The 21,554-nt window shown below is 33.0% G+C and overlaps 1 protein-coding gene across 1 annotated transcript; it reads right to left on the bottom strand.

The window, feature by feature from the left end:
* Positions 1-1,550: 1,550 nt before the first annotated feature.
* Positions 1,551-8,820, bottom strand: LOC138704601 (serine/threonine-protein phosphatase 6 regulatory ankyrin repeat subunit B-like). The gene has a single exon (XM_069832671.1). It carries the CDS (start codon positions 8,460-8,462, stop codon positions 5,205-5,207), a length of 3,258 nt encoding a protein of 1,085 aa, XP_069688772.1. The 5' UTR covers positions 8,463-8,820; the 3' UTR covers positions 1,551-5,204.
* Between the last annotated feature and the right edge of the window lie 12,734 nt (positions 8,821-21,554).

Here is a 21,554-nt window from a genome sequence, read left to right as displayed (position 1 = left end):
TGACTTGAATTTAAACTACAGTACAGCAAGAATATAGATAAACGAGGTACTACGTTATGGAGTACAAGATTTGAATAGTTGTATCGTGGACAATAGTTATGTTCCAGGACCATATTTATGGGAAATGACGGTTCTCATTATTTTTGAAGCAAACTGTCTAAGCAGTGGATATGTAGTACTGGACATCTTAAAAAAAAAATTAGCCCCCAGTAGACCTTCACATTCTGCTTTCAAGAAGCCATCATTCTGCAAATCCAGTACCTCTAACTGCAATTCTGGGACAACATTTTCAATTTAAACATGAAAAGGAGTGGCAAAAATATTGAAATCTTTCTCCATCCTTTGAAAATCACTGAATCTGTGTTCTTTGAACTCGTATAACAGGTGATCTAATTTAAGAATGTACATATTTAAGTTCGCGTCCTGAATATTTGTAACTAATCCTAAAATGAGAAATGAAAGAACCGCCTTTCTTGTGTGATATCCTCTCGATTCATATAATTCTGCGAAAGACATTGTATCACTAATGAAGCTTCGAAGTACAGCAATTCAGTATAATCCGCCACGTACACGCGCAGTATTTTCATGGAGTGGGGGAAGGGAAAGGTAGGGGTAAGTTTGATGCTTCGCTGAGGTCTGACGTCACTGCGGCAATGCCGCAGGAATTCCCGCCATTGCTTTAGAGTTTGGTAATTGAGAATTTCATAAAAAAAATATGGGCCGTAGGTGCCGACTGTGGGGTGGGGGAGCAAGGCATTTACTGCCCCTCCCCTCAGCATGGCCTCGCTCCTCAAAATAATTCAATGAGTAATTCCTCATTTCAGAAAATTAATTAATTTGTTTGAAAGAGGAACTAGGTGTTAAGTAACTAGGACGTAAGCCAAAAATGGTTATTTCAAATCCAAGGTTGCCAAACGTCCTGGATTTCCCAGGATTGTTCTGGTTTTTATGGTATGTCCTGTATTGAGTTAAATTTGTTCCGGAATGTCAAAATAATTGGGAAAAATACAATTTTTTTTGCTCATTTGTATAAAATTATTTAAAAAATTTCTCATTCATTTTTTCAAGACCCTGTCCAACCTATATTCATCGTCGTCGTCAATGTTGCCTGGCTCCTCCCCTTGGGTTATATTGAAATAAAAACGATAATATTAATATATAATTCAACTGAGTACAATCTACAAAGTTTCCTCAGTTCATACACTCCACATAATACTCCAATTGATCAATTAATACGCAGTAAAGGGGCCCAAAATACCGTAAAACTAGCATTACAGAAGATAAGGAAATATTTTGACTAATGGTCTATTAATGTATTTGTGTCTATTTACTTTTAAGTATCATTCAGTGAAAGACAAAGTACAATATTTATTCATTGTAACAGAATTCAGTAGTATTATTGGAGGGATAGACTTTCAGTTGTCATGCTTTGTAACTCTTTCTATGACATATTTTGCAATGAAGCACACGTGTAAAATGTATTGTCTAACGTTACGTTATATTATATTTTATAACATAAGAAAATGAAAGAAACAAGTAGAAATGCAGTATAAAGTTTTATTCAGCTTTCATTTGGTCCCTAACCTATCGGACAATTAGTTTCATAAACGTACATACCAGTATCAGACATTCACATTAGTAAATGCTAGCCACGATGTCCCATGTTGGGCACAGGCCTCCTGTGATAGGGTTAGAAGTTCCTCGACAAGGATGGCTCAGATGTACGCGCTTGGTGAATCAATTCAGGCGAGCTTGTCATGTATATTACTTTAGTGACATGGTTAATAATCCTGTTAAACTTTACTTAGTCCCAGCACTCTGTTCTTTGTTCACTTTATGTACTGTTTACATAATACTAACACCAGCACTTCGACAAACACTGATTGCTATTTACACTATTTAACTAACACTTTCTCAACACTGACTTTATTATTTACAAAATTTATCTCACACATTCACTAATACTGACTTTACTATTTACAATATTTTAACACAGATTATGTTATCTATTTACAATGACCTTCCCTATTTCTTTCCACAAAACTCTGTTCTTTGCTGTCCTCGACCATTGTTTCCCCGCCTCTTTGGCAAACATGTTAGACTATCTGAGCCATGGTCTTCCCTGTCCTCTCTTTCCGACGTAGAGGTCCCACATCGTGACTGCATGGGTCCATCTTGCCTGGTGTAGTGTCACCCCCCAGGTCCACTTCGTTGCCGTGGCTCGTTGTGTTCCGTCAGTACTTTAAGTTTATTTTGATCAACATGAGAAACAATTATTACAGAAACGAAGCCACCAAGTGAAGCCTCCGACAGTCTTTTTGTTAGCAGTGTTTCCCGCGGCAGCGAAACGTGAGCGCAGCTGACCATAGGGCAGGGCGAGATGTCGTTACAGGGCATCGGGTTGATGAGCACTGCTTTCAGTGAGCTCTATATTAACCCGGAGGCACCACCACAATGCTCTTTCCTGCCTGAAAGCGTGACTGTTGCTGAGGATATTGCTTTCTCTTTCTAACTTATGTGTTTCAATGAGTCTTTCGTGATGTTGATGTTGAACATGCGCAGTAAGCAATAAAAATACAGTTAGTGGAAGATAGCATTCACTGCAAGAGAGACACGGACAACACTATGTTAGAAAGAGATAGCAATACGCTGAGGCACTCAATATTCGCGTCACGCTTTTAAAGCATTGAGTTTTGCCTCCTGTTTAGTATAAAGCTCACTGACTGCTTTACACAAACAGCATAAATCAATTTTATCAATTTATTTAGTTTGCTAGAAAAGTGAGTACAAATTAAATTTATAGAACAAATGTTTCAAGCCACTACCGTAAGAGCCAGGTTCGTGTACTGTGGTCTTAGCCAATAATATAGGTTAACATAAAATTTACAAGGATAGTTTACTAACTACTGTAAGTAACTTAATTCATACCAATAAATAACACGCAAGAGCAAAAAGAAAAGAGAAGAAGAAAGAGAAAAAGAGAGAAAAAACACATTGAATATAAATTGATAATCAGACAGATAAAAACATGAATATAATCAACAGAAATATAATGGTAAAAAATATACACATTCGTTAATATTACTCGTATATATCATGAATAATTTTATAAATTTCTTTTTAAAATATTAAAATGTAAAATTTTCAAATTTGGAAAATGGTTTGTAATTTTATTACAAAGTCTTGGGCCGGAACTAGCAGCATGTTTAAATGCTGCTCGTATGACATTTAGGTTCATTTAATGGGAAAGTAGAGTACGATATTCATGTCGATTAGATTTATATTTTATTTGATTTCTGTGGTGGTAAGTTAATAAACTATGAAGTAAATGAAGAGAAAATAGAGATAAGTATCTAATGATTAAAGACTATTTTCTTAGTCCAACTACATTGGAGTGAGTACAAGTGTGCACGGGGTATACATTACGTCACGTGTCCTTCAGTAAACACCCTGCTCACAAACACAAGTAACGCGTACTATAAGGTCACTCTAAAAATAGGTTCCTTACTCCTAAACAAGTGCATTATGCTTCAGTTTAGCAATGTTTATGATATTATATACAACTAGTTAAAATAAAGGTGCCTAAACAAGTGCGAAAGTACAGAAATGGGTAGAGGAATTCGGAAGACGTGATGTCGGCGTAAATGGCGACATAATTGTGTGTAATTTATGTAAGACTGACATAAACTGTTCTAAAAGTCGGTATTTACAGCAGTACTGTAATTCAAGAAGTACATGTAAATCATTTGAAATTAATAGAAAGAAGTGAGTCTGACGAACTACTTTCAACTAGAATTTCAGTGTAAGCGGACGAATTTAGTAGATATCTGTGTCAAGTGAAATGATGGTGCAGGCCGAAATTCAACAAAGTTAAGACAATCACTGAAAAAAAAATATTGTTGGAAAGTACACTTGTAAACGAGGGCAGTACCTGTGTTATACTAGTACCAGTATTTCAAGTTGAATTTTACAGCAAAGAATATTGTAATATAGACTTAACCATTTCATTCAGGGCGGTACCTGTGTTACAGTTGTAGCGGTGTTAATTTAAAATTTTACAGAAAGACTATCGTAATAATATAGACTTAAACACTGCATTAAGAACGGTATATGTGTTACAGTTATACTGTTGTTTTAAGTTAAAGTTATACAACAAATGTTATCGTAATATGGGCTTAAAATTAGCCCAGATCAGGGGTGGGCATCGAGAGCGGATCCAGTGTCTAAACGGGACGCTTAATATTCATCCGTCACTGAATCAACGCTGCGCGGTGCTCGGCGGGGAAGAAAGGGGATGAAGAGAAATCATATGGCTCCTCGTGAGAGAGTAGAATCCGCTCTTGCTGCCCAGCCCTTACCTAGATTAAGAGCAGTACCTATGAAACATAATATATTAAGTTAAAATTTTACATCAAACATTATTGCAATATAAGCTTAAATAAGTTGTTAAAAGTAGGTCTGTTATACAGTAATATTAAGTTAAATTGTTACATTAAAGAATGTTGTAATATAGCTTGAACATTTCATGAAGTGTAGCGCCTGTGAAATACAGTAGTATAACTTTAATTTAAAAGTTCACAGCAAGGACTGTGTTTATTCCTTTGTAATACGCTACACTGGCTTACTCTTGAAATCATTCTTTTATGTTTGTGGTTGTTGTCCTTGATGTGGAAGTAGTACAGCGCCGCGCGCCATTACTCTTGGTCAAGTCATTTGGCTCATTGCACAAACTCAGTACTCACATACCTTCAAAGATTAGTGACTAAGATTCCAGTCTCTATTCATGATACTGATGTAGAAGCCTCATAGCTTTGAAACATCACACTAGCGAAGGTTCAAACAATTGTAACCAAAACTCATGTCTCTAGTTCTGACAAACATTCCACAACTCTGAATCGAACCTTGTCTTTCGCCAAAGTCTAAAGATGTCTTGCCAGATTTGTCAACAATTGCAATACATGAGCCTGCCCCGATAAGAAACTTAACAACTGGCAAGTGACCCATATATGCCGGTCTGTGAAGCGCAGTCTTATCGTAATTTTCAGCAACGTCAGGACTTGCGCCTGCTCCGACAAGAAACTGAACAACTGGCAGATGACCCATATATGCCGCCTTGTGAAGCGGAGTCTCACCTATATGGTCAGCAACGTCAGGACTTGGGCCTGCCACGACAAGAAACTAAACATTTGACAGGTGACCCATTATTAGTCCGCCTTGTGGCCTGCCCCGACAAGAAACTGAACAACCGTCAGGTGACCCATATATGCCGCCTTTTGAAGCGGAGTCTCATCATAATTGTCAGCAACGTCAGAACTTGCGCCTGCTCCTACTAGAATCTGAACTACTTTTAGGTGACCCTTATATGCCGCCTTGTGAAGCGGAGTCTCACCGTTATTGTCAACAACGTCAGGACTTGCACCTGCCTCGACAAGAAACTGAACAACTTCTATGTGACCCATATATGCCGCCTTGTGAAGCAGTCTCTCACCATTATTGTTAGCAACGTCAGGACCTGCGCCTGCTCCTACAAGAAACTGAAGAACTGCCAGGTGACCCATATATGCCGCCTTATGAAGCGGATTCTCACCGTTATTGTCAGCAACGACAGGACTTGCGCCTGCCCCTACAAGAAACTGAACAACAGGCAGGTGACCCATATATGCCGCCTTGTGAAACGGAGTCTCACCGTTATTGTCAACAACGTCAGGACTTGGGCCTGCCCCGACAAGAAATTGAACAACTGCCAGGTGACCCATGTATGCCGCCATGTGAAGCGGAGTCTCACCGTTATTGTCAACAACGTCAGGACTTGGGCCTGCCCCGACAAGAAATTGAACAACTGCCAGGTGACCCATGTATGCCGCCATGTGAAGCGGAGTCTCACCGTTATTGTCAGCAACGACAGGACTTGCGCCTGCCCCGAGAAGAAACTGAACAACTGGCAGGTGACCCATATATGCCGCCTTGTGAAACGGAGTCTCACCGTTATTGTCAACGACGTGAGGACTTGGGCCTGCCCCGACAAGAAACTGAACAACTGCCAGGTGACCCATATATGCCGCTATGTGAAGCGGAGTCTCAGCGTTGGCAGCAGCGACAGGACTTGCACCTGCCCCGACAAGAAACTGAACAACTGGCAGGTGACCCATATATGCCGCCTTGTAAAGCGGAGTCTCACCATTATTGTCAGCAACGACAGGACTTGCGCCTGCCCCTACAAGAAACTGAAGAACATTTAGGTGACCCATATATGCCGCTTTTTGAAGCGGAGTCTCACCGTTATTGTCAGCAACGACAGGACTTGCGCCTTCCTCGACAAGAAACTGAACAACTGGCAGATGACCCATATATGCCGCCTTGTAAACCGGAGTTTCACCGTTATTGTCAGCAACGTCAGGACTTGTTCCTTCGGCGACAAGAAGAAGCTGAACAATTTTTAGGTGGCCCATATATGCCGCCTTGTGAAGGGGAGTCTGACCGTTATTGTCAACAACGCCAGGACTTGCGTCTGCCATGAGAAGAAACAGAACATCTATCGCGTGACCCATATATGCCGCCTTGTGAAGCGGAGTTTCACCGGTTTTGTCAACAACGTCAGGACTTGCGCCTGCCCCGAGAAGAAACAAAAGGACTTCCAGGTAACTCATATATGCCGCCTTGTGATGCGGAATCTGGCCATTATTGTTAGCAACTTCAGGACTTGGGCGTGCCATGAGAAAATACATAAGACCTTCCAATTGACGCATATATGCCGCCTTGTGATGCGGAGTCTGGCCGTTATTGTTAGCAACGTCAGGAATTGGGCCTGCCGCGAAAAAAAGCTCAAGTGGTATGTGGCCTTTGAATACTGCTTTGTGAAGAGGAGTCTCATCGTTATTGTTAGCTACGTCAAGTCTTGCGCCTGCCCCAACAAGTAATTCAACAACTGAGAGTTGGCCCCAATATGCAGCCTCATGAAGCGGAGTCTCACCCTTATTGTCAGCAACGTCTGGACTTGCACCTGCCCTGATAAGAAACTGAACAACTTGCATGTGGCCCTTACGTGCCGCCTTGTAAAGCGGAGTCTGACCGTTAATGTCAGCAACGTGAGGACTTGCGCCTGCCCCGACAAGAAACTGAACAACTGGCATTTGGCCTTTGAATACTGCCTTGTGAAGCGGAGTCTCACCGTTATTGTTAGCGACGTCAAGTCTTGCGCCTGCCCCGACAAGTAATTTAACAACTGAGAGATGGCCCGTATATGCAGCCTCATGAAGCGAAGTCTCACCGTTACTGTCAACGACGTCAGGACTTGCGCCTGCCTCGAGAAGTAATTGAACAACTGACAGGTGACCCATATATGCCGCCTTGCGAAGCGGAGTCTTACCGTTATTGTCAGCGACGTCAGGATTTGCGCCTGCTCCGACAAGAAACTCAGCAACTGGCAGGTTACCCTTATCTGCTGCAATATGAAGCGAAGTCTCACCGTTACTGTCAACGACGTCAGGACTTGCGCCTGCCTCGACAAGAAACTGAATAACTGACAGGTGACCCATATATGCCGCCTTGCGAAGCGGAGTCTTATTGTTATTGTCAGCAACGTCAGGACATGCTCCTGCCTCGAGAAGAAACTGAACAACTGACAGGTGACCCATAAATGCCGCCATGTGAAGCGGAGTCTCACCGTTATTGTCAGCAACGTCAGGACTTGCGCCTGACCCTACAAGGAACTGTACAACTGGCAGATGACCCATATATGCCGCCTTGTGAAGAGGAGTCTCACCATTATTGTCGGGAACGTCAGGACTAGCGCCTGCCCCGACAAGAAACTGAACAACAGGCAGGTGACCCTTATCTGCCGCAATGTGGAGTGGAGTCTTGCCACGAATTGTAGAAACATTTAAACTAGCGCCTTTTTTAAAAAGTAACTTAGGTAGTGGCAATTTTCCTTCATACATTGCAGCGTGGAGTGGTGTTTCACCGTTAACATCAACAAACCTTATGTTTAATCCCTCGGAAATTAGCTTCTTTGTCATTTCTAAGCGACCTTCTCTTGCAGCAATATGTAGCAATGATTGTTCGAAGTCGTTTACAGCTGTAGCGTTTGCTCCCCACAAGAGAAAAGCTTCCAACACGGGTACACATCCTGAACGTACTGCAGCAAAAATGGGTGTCTCACCATTGAAACCTTCATGCAAAGGGTTCAAGCCAGTGGATTTGAGGAATTTCACTAAAGGAAGTGAACCTGTTCTAGCCGCATAGGTCATGGGAGTATTATGAAATTTGTCAGTGATAGAAGGTTTAGCACCCTTGGCAATTAAATACTTCACGAGTGAAAGTGATTTGGAACGCACTGCAAAGAATATGGACGTGCGACCATTGTTGTCCTTGCAATTCAAGTCCACACCCCTTGACAAGAACACTTGGACCATCGGTATAGATCCTGAGAGAGCTGCAAAGTTAGCAACTGGTGCAATAGGCATACCAGTATAAGTCTCGTTAACATTTGGATTAATGCCTCGCGCAAGGAATATTTCAGCTAAAGGGACTGATCCCGACCATGCAGCACAATGAAAAGGTGTGAAATATGTATAATCGTTTGATATATCATTTGAGAGTATATCAAAATGACGGACAACCTTAGAATAATTTGCATTTACGTTCAATAACAATTGGACCACTTCGATGTGAACATGCAGAGACGCAAGACAAAGAGGGGTGTTATTATAAGATGCATATTTGTCCACTGGTGTTCCCAGCAAGAGCAATGTAGACAGCTGTATGATGTCTCCTCTCTTGGCGGCCTCCAACAGAAGTGTTTTTCTTGCATCAGAATGAAGCGTCGATAGTTCCTGAAATCGAAGACACTGTTTTAAGGTCTTGCTGATTTGAGGATCGAGTTCTACGTTTGATTTATTCTACAACTTAAGATCCTTAGCTATACATCCGCTAGCATAGACACTCTTATAGTCATATGTGGTCAAGTAATAACCAAATGTAACTTTTTTATAATATGGCGCAATAAGAAGTGGATAATAAACAGGAACCAGACTCTTTAGATTTCTTTACCTTAACATCGTATAAATATATCACTCACTAGTTGCTCCAGATAATCGATATCTTCGGGAACATTGCGTCATGAACAATTTCCAGATTTGATTGGAGAGAGTTCTTGCAGGTCGTGTAGAATCGTGCTCTTTTCCTTTCGAGGTATCGTCATAGTTACCCAATATTCCATATAAATTAACACTATATACGACCTCAAAAAATCTGATAGTTAGAATTTATAATACAGTTATATTACCGGTTGTTCTGTATGGTTGTGAAACTTGGACTCTCACTTTGAGAGAGGAGCATAGGTTAAGGGTGTTTGAGAATAAGGTGCTTAGAAAAATATTTGGGGCTAAGAGGGATGAAGTTACTGGAGAATGAAGAAAGTTACACAACACAGAACTGCACGCATTGTATTCTTCACCTGACATAATTAGGAACATTAAATCCAGACGTTTGAGATGGTCAGGGCATGTAGGACGTATGGGCGAATGTAGAAATGCATATAGAGTGTTAGTTGTGTGACAGGAGGAAAAAAAAAACCTTTAGGGAGGCCGAGACGTAGATGGGAAGATGATATTAAAATGGATGTGAGGGAAGTGGAATATGATGGTGGAGACTGGATTAATTCTAGCTGAGGATAGGGACCCATGGCGGGCTTATGTGAGGGCGGCAATGAACCTCCGGGTTCCTTAAAAGCAAGCCAGTAATTAAGTAAGTATGTAAATATATACGACCTTTTACGTGCAGATGTGATATTTTAATAGTTTACCTTATTACTCGGACCTTATACATCCGATTTTTAATGATTGTTGTTATAAAACATTGCCACATATTTCTTGTAGCAGTGTTTGTTTTATATTTTATGATTGTCTCACATTATCTTGGGACTACTACGTGTTCGTTTTAATGTTATTTTATATCAGGAGTCACCTTGTCCGTCCAATATTAGTGTGTTTTAATGTGTCAAAGTTTTTAGTCAGTGTGAATTTTAGTTATACAATAATGTAATTTCACCACACAAAAAGAAAAACAATAGGCATGGGTGCAAATAGCCATTGATGCTGACGCGCCCTTCAAATTTCACTATCTATCTATCTATCTATCTATCTATCTATCTATCTATCTATCTATCTATCTATCTATCTATCTATCTATCTATCTATCTATCTATCTATCTATCTATCTATCTATCTATCTATCTATCTATCTATCTATCTATCTATCTATCTATCTATCTATCTATCTATCTATCTATCTATCTATCTATCTATCTATCTATCTATCTATCTATCTATCTATCTATCTATCTATCTATCTATCTATCTATCTATCTATCTATCTATCTATCTATCTATCTATCTATCTATCTATCTATCTATCTATCTATCTATCTATCTATCTATCTATCTATCTATCTATCTATCTATCTATCTATCTATCTATCTATCTATCTATCTATCTATCTATCTATCTATCTATCTATCTATCTATCTATCTATCTATCTATCTATCTATCTATCTATCTATCTATCTATCTATCTATCTATCTATCTATCTATCTATCTATCTATCTATCTATCTATCTATCTATCTATCTATCTATCTATCTATCTATCTATCTATCTATCTATCTATCTATCTATCTATCTATCTATCTATCTATCTATCTATCTATCTATCTATCTATCTATCTATCTATCTATCTATCTATCTATCTATCTATCTATCTATCTATCTATCTATCTATCTATCTATCTATCTATCTATCTATCTATCTATCTATCTATCTATCTATCTATCTATCTATCTATCTATCTATCTATCTATCTATCTATCTATCTATCTATCTATCTATCTATCTATCTATCTATCTATCTATCTATCTATCTATCTATCTATCTATCTATCTATCTATCTATCTATCTATCTATCTATCTATCTATCTATCTATCTATCTATCTATCTATCTATCTATCTATCTATCTATCTATCTATCTATCTATCTATCTATCTATCTATCTATCTATCTATCTATCTATCTATCTATCTATCTATCTATCTATCTATCTATCTATCTATCTATCTATCTATCTATCTATCTATCTATCTATCTATCTATCTATCTATCTATCTATCTATCTATCTATCTATCTATCTATCTATCTATCTATCTATCTATCTATCTATCTATCTATCTATCTATCTATCTATCTATCTATCTATCTATCTATCTATCTATCTATCTATCTATCTATCTATCTATCTATCTATCTATCTATCTATCTATCTATCTATCTATCTATCTATCTATCTATCTATCTATCTATCTATCTATCTATCTATCTATCTATCTATCTATCTATCTATCTATCTATCTATCTATCTATCTATCTATCTATCTATCTATCTATCTATCTATCTATCTATCTATCTATCTATCTATCTATCTATCTATCTATCTATCTATCTATCTATCTATCTATCTATCTATCTATCTATCTATCTATCTATCTATCTATCTATCTATCTATCTATCTATCTATCTATCTATCTATCTATCTATCTATCTATCTATCTATCTATCTATCTATCTATCTATCTATCTATCTATCTATCTATCTATCTATCTATCTATCTATCTATCTATCTATCTATCTATCTATCTATCTATCTATCTATCTATCTATCTATCTATCTATCTATCTATCTATCTATCTATCTATCTATCTATCTATCTATCTATCTATCTATCTATCTATCTATCTATCTATCTATCTATCTATCTATCTATCTATCTATCTATCTATCTATCTATCTATCTATCTATCTATCTATCTATCTATCTATCTATCTATCTATCTATCTATCTATCTATCTATCTATCTATCTATCTATCTATCTATCTATCTATCTATCTATCTATCTATCTATCTATCTATCTATCTATCTATCTATCTATCTATCTATCTATCTATCTATCTATCTATCTATCTATCTATCTATCTATCTATCTATCTATCTATCTATCTATCTATCTATCTATCTATCTATCTATCTATCTATCTATCTATCTATCTATCTATCTATCTATCTATCTATCTATCTATCTATCTATCTATCTATCTATCTATCTATCTATCTATCTATCTATCTATCTATCTATCTATCTATCTATCTATCTATCTATCTATCTATCTATCTATCTATCTATCTATCTATCTATCTATCTATCTATCTATCTATCTATCTATCTATCTATCTATCTATCTATCTATCTATCTATCTATCTATCTATCTATCTATCTATCTATCTATCTATCTATCTATCTATCTATCTATCTATCTATCTATCTATCTATCTATCTATCTATCTATCTATCTATCTATCTATCTATCTATCTATCTATCTATCTATCTATCTATCTATCTATCTATCTATCTATCTATCTATCTATCTATCTATCTATCTATCTATCTATCTATCTATCTATCTATCTATCTATCTATCTATCTATCTATCTATCTATCTATCTATCTATCTATCTATCTATCTATCTATCTATCTATCTATCTATCTATCTATCTATCTATCTATCTATCTATCTATCTATCTATCTATCTATCTATCTATCTATCTATCTATCTATCTATCTATCTATCTATCTATCTATCTATCTATCTATCTATCTATCTATCTATCTATCTATCTATCTATCTATCTATCTATCTATCTATCTATCTATCTATCTATCTATCTATCTATCTATCTATCTATCTATCTATCTATCTATCTATCTATCTATCTATCTATCTATCTATCTATCTATCTATCTATCTATCTATCTATCTATCTATCTATCTATCTATCTATCTATCTATCTATCTATCTATCTATCTATCTATCTATCTATCTATCTATCTATCTATCTATCTATCTATCTATCTATCTATCTATCTATCTATCTATCTATCTATCTATCTATCTATCTATCTATCTATCTATCTATCTATCTATCTATCTATCTATCTATCTATCTATCTATCTATCTATCTATCTATCTATCTATCTATCTATCTATCTATCTATCTATCTATCTATCTATCTATCTATCTATCTATCTATCTATCTATCTATCTATCTATCTATCTATCTATCTATCTATCTATCTATCTATCTATCTATCTATCTATCTATCTATCTATCTATCTATCTATCTCTATCTATCTATCTATCTATCTATCTATCTATCTATCTATCTATCTATCTATCTATCTATCTATCTATCTATCTATCTATCTATCTATCTATCTATCTATCTATCTATCTATCTATCTATCTATCTATCTATCTATCTATCTATCTATCTATCTATCTATCTATCTATCTATCTATCTATCTATCTATCTATCTATCTATCTATCTATCTATCTATCTATCTATCTATCTATCTATCTATCTATCTATCTATCTATCTATCTATCTATCTATCTATCTATCTATCTATCTATCTATCTATCTATCTATCTATCTATCTATCTATCTATCTATCTATCTATCTATCTATCTATCTATCTATCTATCTATCTATCTATCTATCTATCTATCTATCTATCTATCTATCTATCTATCTATCTATCTATCTATCTATCTATCTATCTATCTATCTATCTATCTATCTATCTATCTATCTATCTATCTATCTATCTATCTATCTATCTATCTATCTATCTATCTATCTATCTATCTATCTATCTATCTATCTATCTATCTATCTATCTATCTATCTATCTATCTATCTATCTATCTATCTATCTATCTATCTATCTATCTATCTATCTATCTATCTATCTATCTATCTATCTATCTATCTATCTATCTATCTATCTATCTATCTATCTATCTATCTATCTATCTATCTATCTATCTATCTATCTATCTATCTATCTATCTATCTATCTATCTATCTATCTATCTATCTATCTATCTATCTATCTATCTATCTATCTATCTATCTATCTATCTATCTATCTATCTATCTATCTATCTATCTATCTATCTATCTATCTATCTATCTATCTATCTATCTATCTATCTATCTATCTATCTATCTATCTATCTATCTATCTATCTATCTATCTATCTATCTATCTATCTATCTATCTATCTATCTATCTATCTATCTATCTATCTATCTATCTATCTATCTATCTATCTATCTATCTATCTATCTATCTATCTATCTATCTATCTATCTATCTATCTATCTATCTATCTATCTATCTATCTATCTATCTATCTATCTATCTATCTATCTATCTATCTATCTATCTATCTATCTATCTATCTATCTATCTATCTATCTATCTATCTATCTATCTATCTATCTATCTATCTATCTATCTATCTATCTATCTATCTATCTATCTATCTATCTATCTATCTATCTATCTATCTATCTATCTATCTATCTATCTATCTATCTATCTATCTATCTATCTATCTATCTATCTATCTATCTATCTATCTATCTATCTATCTATCTATCTATCTATCTATCTATCTATCTATCTATCTATCTATCTATCTATCTATCTATCTATCTATCTATCTATCTATCTATCTATCTATCTATCTATCTATCTATCTATCTATCTATCTATCTATCTATCTATCTATCTATCTATCTATCTATCTATCTATCTATCTATCTATCTATCTATCTATCTATCTATCTATCTATCTATCTATCTATCTATCTATCTATCTATCTATCTATCTATCTATCTATCTATCTATCTATCTATCTATCTATCTATCTATCTATCTATCTATCTATCTATCTATCTATCTATCTATCTATCTATCTATCTATCTATCTATCTATCTATCTATCTATCTATCTATCTATCTATCTATCTATCTATCTATCTATCTATCTATCTATCTATCTATCTATCTATCTATCTATCTATCTATCTATCTATCTATCTATCTATCTATCTATCTATCTATCTATCTATCTATCTATCTATCTATCTATCTATCTATCTATCTATCTATCTATCTATCTATCTATCTATCTATCTATCTATCTATCTATCTATCTATCTATCTATCTATCTATCTATCTATCTATCTATCTATCTATCTATCTATCTATCTATCTATCTATCTATCTATCTATCTATCTATCTATCTATCTATCTATCTATCTATCTATCTATCTATCTATCTATCTATCTATCTATCTATCTATCTATCTATCTATCTATCTATCTATCTATCTATCTATCTATCTATCTATCTATCTATCTATCTATCTATCTATCTATCTATCTATCTATCTATCTATCTATCTATCTATCTATCTATCTATCTATCTATCTATCTATCTATCTATCTATCTATCTATCTATCTATCTATCTATCTATCTATCTATCTATCTATCTATCTATCTATCTATCTATCTATCTATCTATCTATCTATCTATCTATCTATCTATCTATCTATCTATCTATCTATCTATCTATCTATCTATCTATCTATCTATCTATCTATCTATCTATCTATCTATCTATCTATCTATCTATCTATCTATCTATCTATCTATCTATCTATCTATCTATCTATCTATCTATCTATCTATCTATCTATCTATCTATCTATCTATCTATCTATCTATCTATCTATCTATCTATCTATCTATCTATCTATCTATCTATCTATCTATCTATCTATCTATCTATCTATCTATCTATCTATCTATCTATCTATCTATCTATCTATCTATCTATCTATCTATCTATCTATCTATCTATCTATCTATCTATCTATCTATCTATCTATCTATCTATCTATCTATCTATCTATCTATCTATCTATCTATCTATCTATCTATCTATCTATCTATCTATCTATCTATCTATCTATCTATCTATCTATCTATCTATCTATCTATCTATCTATCTATCTATCTATCTATCTATCTATCTAATCTATCTATCTATCTATCTATCTATCTATCTATCTATCTATCTATCTATCTATCTATCTATCTATCTATCTATCTATCTATCTATCTATCTATCTATCTATCTATCTATCTATCTATCTATCTATCTATCTATCTATCTATCTATCTATCTATCTATCTATCTATCTATCTATCTATCTATCTATCTATCTATCTATCTATCTATCTATCTATCTATCTATCTATCTATCTATCTATCTATCTATCTATCTATCTATCTATCTATCTATCTATCTATCTATCTATCTATCTATCTATCTATCTATCTATCTATCTATCTATCTATCTATCTATCTATCTATCTATCTATCTATCTATCTATCTATCTATCTATCTATCTATCTATCTATCTATCTATCTATCTATCTATCTATCTATCTATCTATCTATCTATCTATCTATCTATCTATCTATCTATCTATCTATCTATCTATCTATCTATCTATCTATCTATCTATCTATCTATCTATCTATCTATCTATCTATCTATCTATCTATCTATCTATCTATCTATCTATCTATCTATCTATCTATCTATCTATCTATCTATCTATCTATCTATCTATCTATCTATCTATCTATCTATCTATCTATCTATCTATCTATCTATCTATCTATCTATCTATCTATCTATCTATCTATCTATCTATCTATCTATCTATCTATCTATCTATCTATCTATCTATCTATCTATCTATCTATCTATCTATCTATCTATCTATCTATCTATCTATCTATCTATCTATCTATCTATCTATCTATCTATCTATCTATCTATCTATCTATCTATCTATCTATCTATCTATCTATCTATCTATCTATCTATCTATCTATCTATCTATCTATCTATCTATCTATCTATCTATCTATCTATCTATCTATCTATCTATCTATCTATCTATCTATCTATCTATCTATCTATCTATCTATCTATCTATCTATCTATCTATCTATCTATCTATCTATCTATCTATCTATCTATCTATCTATCTATCTATCTATCTATCTATCTATCTATCTATCTATCTATCTATCTATCTATCTATCTATCTATCTATCTATCTATCTATCTATCTATCTATCTATCTATCTATCTATCTATCTATCTATCTATCTATCTATCTATCTATCTATCTATCTATCTATCTATCTATCTATCTATCTATCTATCTATCTATCTATCTATCTATCTATCTATCTATCTATCTATCTATCTATCTATCTATCTATCTATCTATCTATCTATCTATCTATCTATCTATCTATCTATCTATCTATCTATCTATCTATCTATCTATCTATCTATCTATCTATCTATCTATCTATCTATCTATCTATCTATCTATCTATCTATCTATCTATCTATCTATCTATCTATCTATCTATCTATCTATCTATCTATCTATCTATCTATCTATCTATCTATCTATCTATCTATCTATCTATCTATCTATCTATCTATCTATCTATCTATCTATCTATCTATCTATCTATCTATCTATCTATCTATCTATCTATCTATCTATCTATCTAAATAGTTTACCGCATTCGGTTTAGAAGCGTCGAAACTGCGGAAGACGTAGGCCTATTTAGTAGAGAAGCTATTGGTGTCTGTACTTCAGGAACATGGTAATTTAATTCAAAATTTAACATTCAACTAGGACCAGCCTCATGGTCTAGTGGTCAGAGCTTATGGCTATAGTTCATGAGGTCCCGTGTTCGATTCCCGGTTAGAGCACAGGAATTTTTCCTTGAAGGGGATTATTCCTGTGTTCGTCCATGGTCTGGAATTTTTGTTAAGTTTAGATTTAAAACCTCTCCTGGCACCACATAATCGTAATCATCCTATCACATCATCGGGGTAATTTAACTTCGCCTTCCAGGGGCTCCAACCTCAGAAGTGGGTTACAACTAAGCCAGGACCAGAAATGTTGAAAGACAACCTGGTGGCATTGGATAAAAAAACATTCAACTAGTAAATAATGTAGAGTATAGAATACAGTTTTGGGTATTTCCTATCTATATTAATAATAAATCTGTAGCCGAAATTTTTCTGATAATTTTCGATTTTCCAAAAATAATTGGTCCTAACGTATATAATTAACCACCCTGACCGAAAATCGCTTTTTTGAAATATTTGTTTGTATGACTGTCTGTCTGTATGTTTGTTACCTTTTCACGCTATAATGGCTGAACGGATTTCGATGAAAATTGGAATATAAATTAAGTTCATTGTAACTTAGATTTTAGGCTATATGGCATTCAAAATACATTATTTAAAAGGGGGGTTATAAGGGGGCCTGAATTAAATAAATCGAAATATCTCGCTTATTATTGATTTTTTTGTGAAAAATGTTACATAACAAAGGTTTCTTTAAAAATAATTTGCGATAAGTTTTATTCCCTGAAAAATTTTGATAGACTGATATTTAATGAGATAAATGAGTTTTAAATTAAAATAACTGCAATCTAAGTCTGTGAAATGAATTAAAAAACAAATGACTTCGTCTATAAGGGACTTTGGACAGCAACAATCGAAAGCTATGAAAGATAGCCTACAGAGAATGTTTCTGTGTTTGTATGAAGTAATATCGGAAGCTAAATTAACCGATTTGTATAATTAATTATTTCACCATTGGAAAGTGTAGTTTCTCTAGATGGACATAATGCTATAATGTTATTACAGTACCTTCTAATATAATATAATATAATATAATATAATATAATATAATATAATATAATATAATATAATATAATATAATATAATATAATATGATATAATATAATGTAATTTAACTTATTTGAAGGGTTCACAACCATAGTGGGCCAAGCGCCATTTACTGAATACGTAGAAAACAAGTGTTAAAATTAAGTTATTTCCATATTTCAATGGAAAGCTATAACAAGTAAAATAAAATATACACATTAAATCTAAATTATGTCAATCTTCATTAAACTATGGTTGCATGTAATAAAAATTTAGAAACATGTTAAAGGAATTGTCATTGCACCAAATGAGTGTCTGGACCAAAATGATCGCATTTTAATTATTTGGATGCAATTTAAATTAAGTAACATATTAAACGATTTATCCTACTATCAAACACGATTGTTCCCTGGATCAATTGACTATTTTAATTATTTAATTACTTTATATTTATTTCTAACTGGTGCAGCGGAGCGCACGGGTACGGCTAGCATGAATTATAAATTTCTTCTTATTGATATATTGAAAATAGGATTTAAAAATGATATAACTATACGAGTATATTTCTTAGTTACTAATTTTAATTTGTACTTTTACTTCTTATTGTATTTATATCTGTATTTATCTAATTGTCATACATCTATATATATATATATATATATATATATATATATATATATATATATATATATATACAATTTGAACTGGTAATGGAAATTACGGGAAAACGGCTAACGGATTTTCATAAATTACCCCTCATTTTGAAGCTTGGAACCCAAAGCTTTTCAGAAAAGTAGTAGTTTTCAGTGAAATATCAATTTTCCTACATTATTTTCCTATTTTCCAAAATCCATCTTTCTACAGTTTTGAGAACTAATTGCATTTCATCACTGCCATGATTTCAGAATAAAACAAAACGCACACTACAATAAACAATGGGATATTGCACGAAGGCCATGACCTGCAAGATTGCTGACATATTTAGAGTTCAAATTCAATTGGTTATTAAAAACTTTAAGACTCACTAAAAGTAATTTACCGGTCTGATTCTGCAGTGTGTAATTTTCTGAGTACAGCTTTGTATTGGATATTGAAATCTACAAAACTTGAAGTGGTTTGATGACATTATAGTTAATGCCATGATGTGACTATTTTTCATTAATTAGGCCTGTACATACCAATGCTATACTGATGATATGAAAGTGAAACTTTTTGGGTTTATGTAAGTAGATATAGAGAATATGTTAAATTAGATCTTCATTTCTATATTTTACTGAGTGGTGACTATTATATATATATATATATATATATATATATATATATATATATATATATATATGAAACTACAAAACTTACGTAAGATAATATTGTTATTAAAAATCAAATATTTTTATAGTTATCAATCAAGTGGGGTTGGGGCTTTTTCATATACTTAATGGCGGTGTGGTGTAGATGCTTATATGCGTCATTCTCTTCAGTATTGGCTCGAGAGAGCGCAAAAATTACAGTTCCTAAGGAAAGACTAAAAGGCTTTTCTTACTGATAAAATAAGTGGCCTACAAAATTTTAGAGTCTCTCGATCATTTCAGCAAGATCTCTTAGCAAGATAAAATGATTTTGTCCTCTACATTTCAAGCTCTACATGCAGCAGCTATACCAAGATGCTGTGTCTATTGCTCGAAAGCATAGCAAACCTGACTTTTGCAATCCGCAATGACCTAAATAGCTATTGCTTTACTCCCACATGAAGAACCCACTGATCGCCCTGACATTGTTACTTGAGTTTTCGCTTTAAAACTCGAGATACATAAGATACATAGGTTCAAGAAAAAGTATTTGGCATAAAAACCATTCGGAGGGAGTATGTTTCATTATTATGGAAGCAAATAAATTTCAAAATGTTTGGTATTCTTCATTGAAAATAAATCTGAAAAATGCTTGTTTGAAAGTCTAATGAATTTAGTTTGCAGCATTTGCTGCACAAGCCACTAATTTAATATAGTTTCATTTTCATGGCTTAAGCGGATAAAATATGTTTGTACTCCCTATTGCAATTGGTCTTGATCCTCATGCAATAAATAAATAAATAAATAAATAAATAAATAAATAAATAAATAAATAAATAAATAAATAAATAAATAAGTAAGTAAGTAAGTAAGTAAGTAAATAAGTAAATAAGTAAATAAGTAAATAAGTAAATAAGTAAATAAGTAAGTAAATAAATAAGTAAATAAATAAGTAAATAAATAAGTAAATAAATAAGTAAATAAATAAGTAAATAAATAAGTAAATAAATAAGTAAATAAATAAGTAATTAAATGAGTAAGTATGTGAGTGAGTAAGTATGTGAGTGAGTAAGTAAGTGAGTGAGTAAGTAAGTGAGTGAGTGAGTAAGTGAGTGAGTGAGTAAGTGAGTGAGTGAGTAAGTGAGTGAGTGAGTAAGTAAATGAGTGAGTGAATAAATAAATGAGTGAGTGAATAAATAAATAAGTGAGTGAATAAATAAATAAGTGAATAAATAAATAAGTGAATAAATAAATAAGTGAATAAATAAATAAGTAAATAAATAAATAAGTAAATAAGTAAATAAATAAGTAAATAAATAAGTAAATAAATAAATAAATATGCAAGTAAATAAATAAGTAAATAAATAAATAAGTATGTAAATAAATAAGTAAATAAGTAAATAAAAATAAGTAAATAAAAATAAGTAAATAAAAATAAGTAAATAAATAAGTAAATAAAAATAAGTAAATAAATAAATACATAAATAAGTAA

The sequence above is a fragment of the Periplaneta americana genome, chromosome 8 (genome assembly GCF_040183065.1).
Source record: "Periplaneta americana isolate PAMFEO1 chromosome 8, P.americana_PAMFEO1_priV1, whole genome shotgun sequence".
NCBI lineage: Eukaryota > Metazoa > Arthropoda > Insecta > Blattodea > Blattidae > Periplaneta > Periplaneta americana.
Note: the sequence above shows the minus strand (reverse complement) of the source record. Positions and strands in the feature narration are given on the sequence as shown.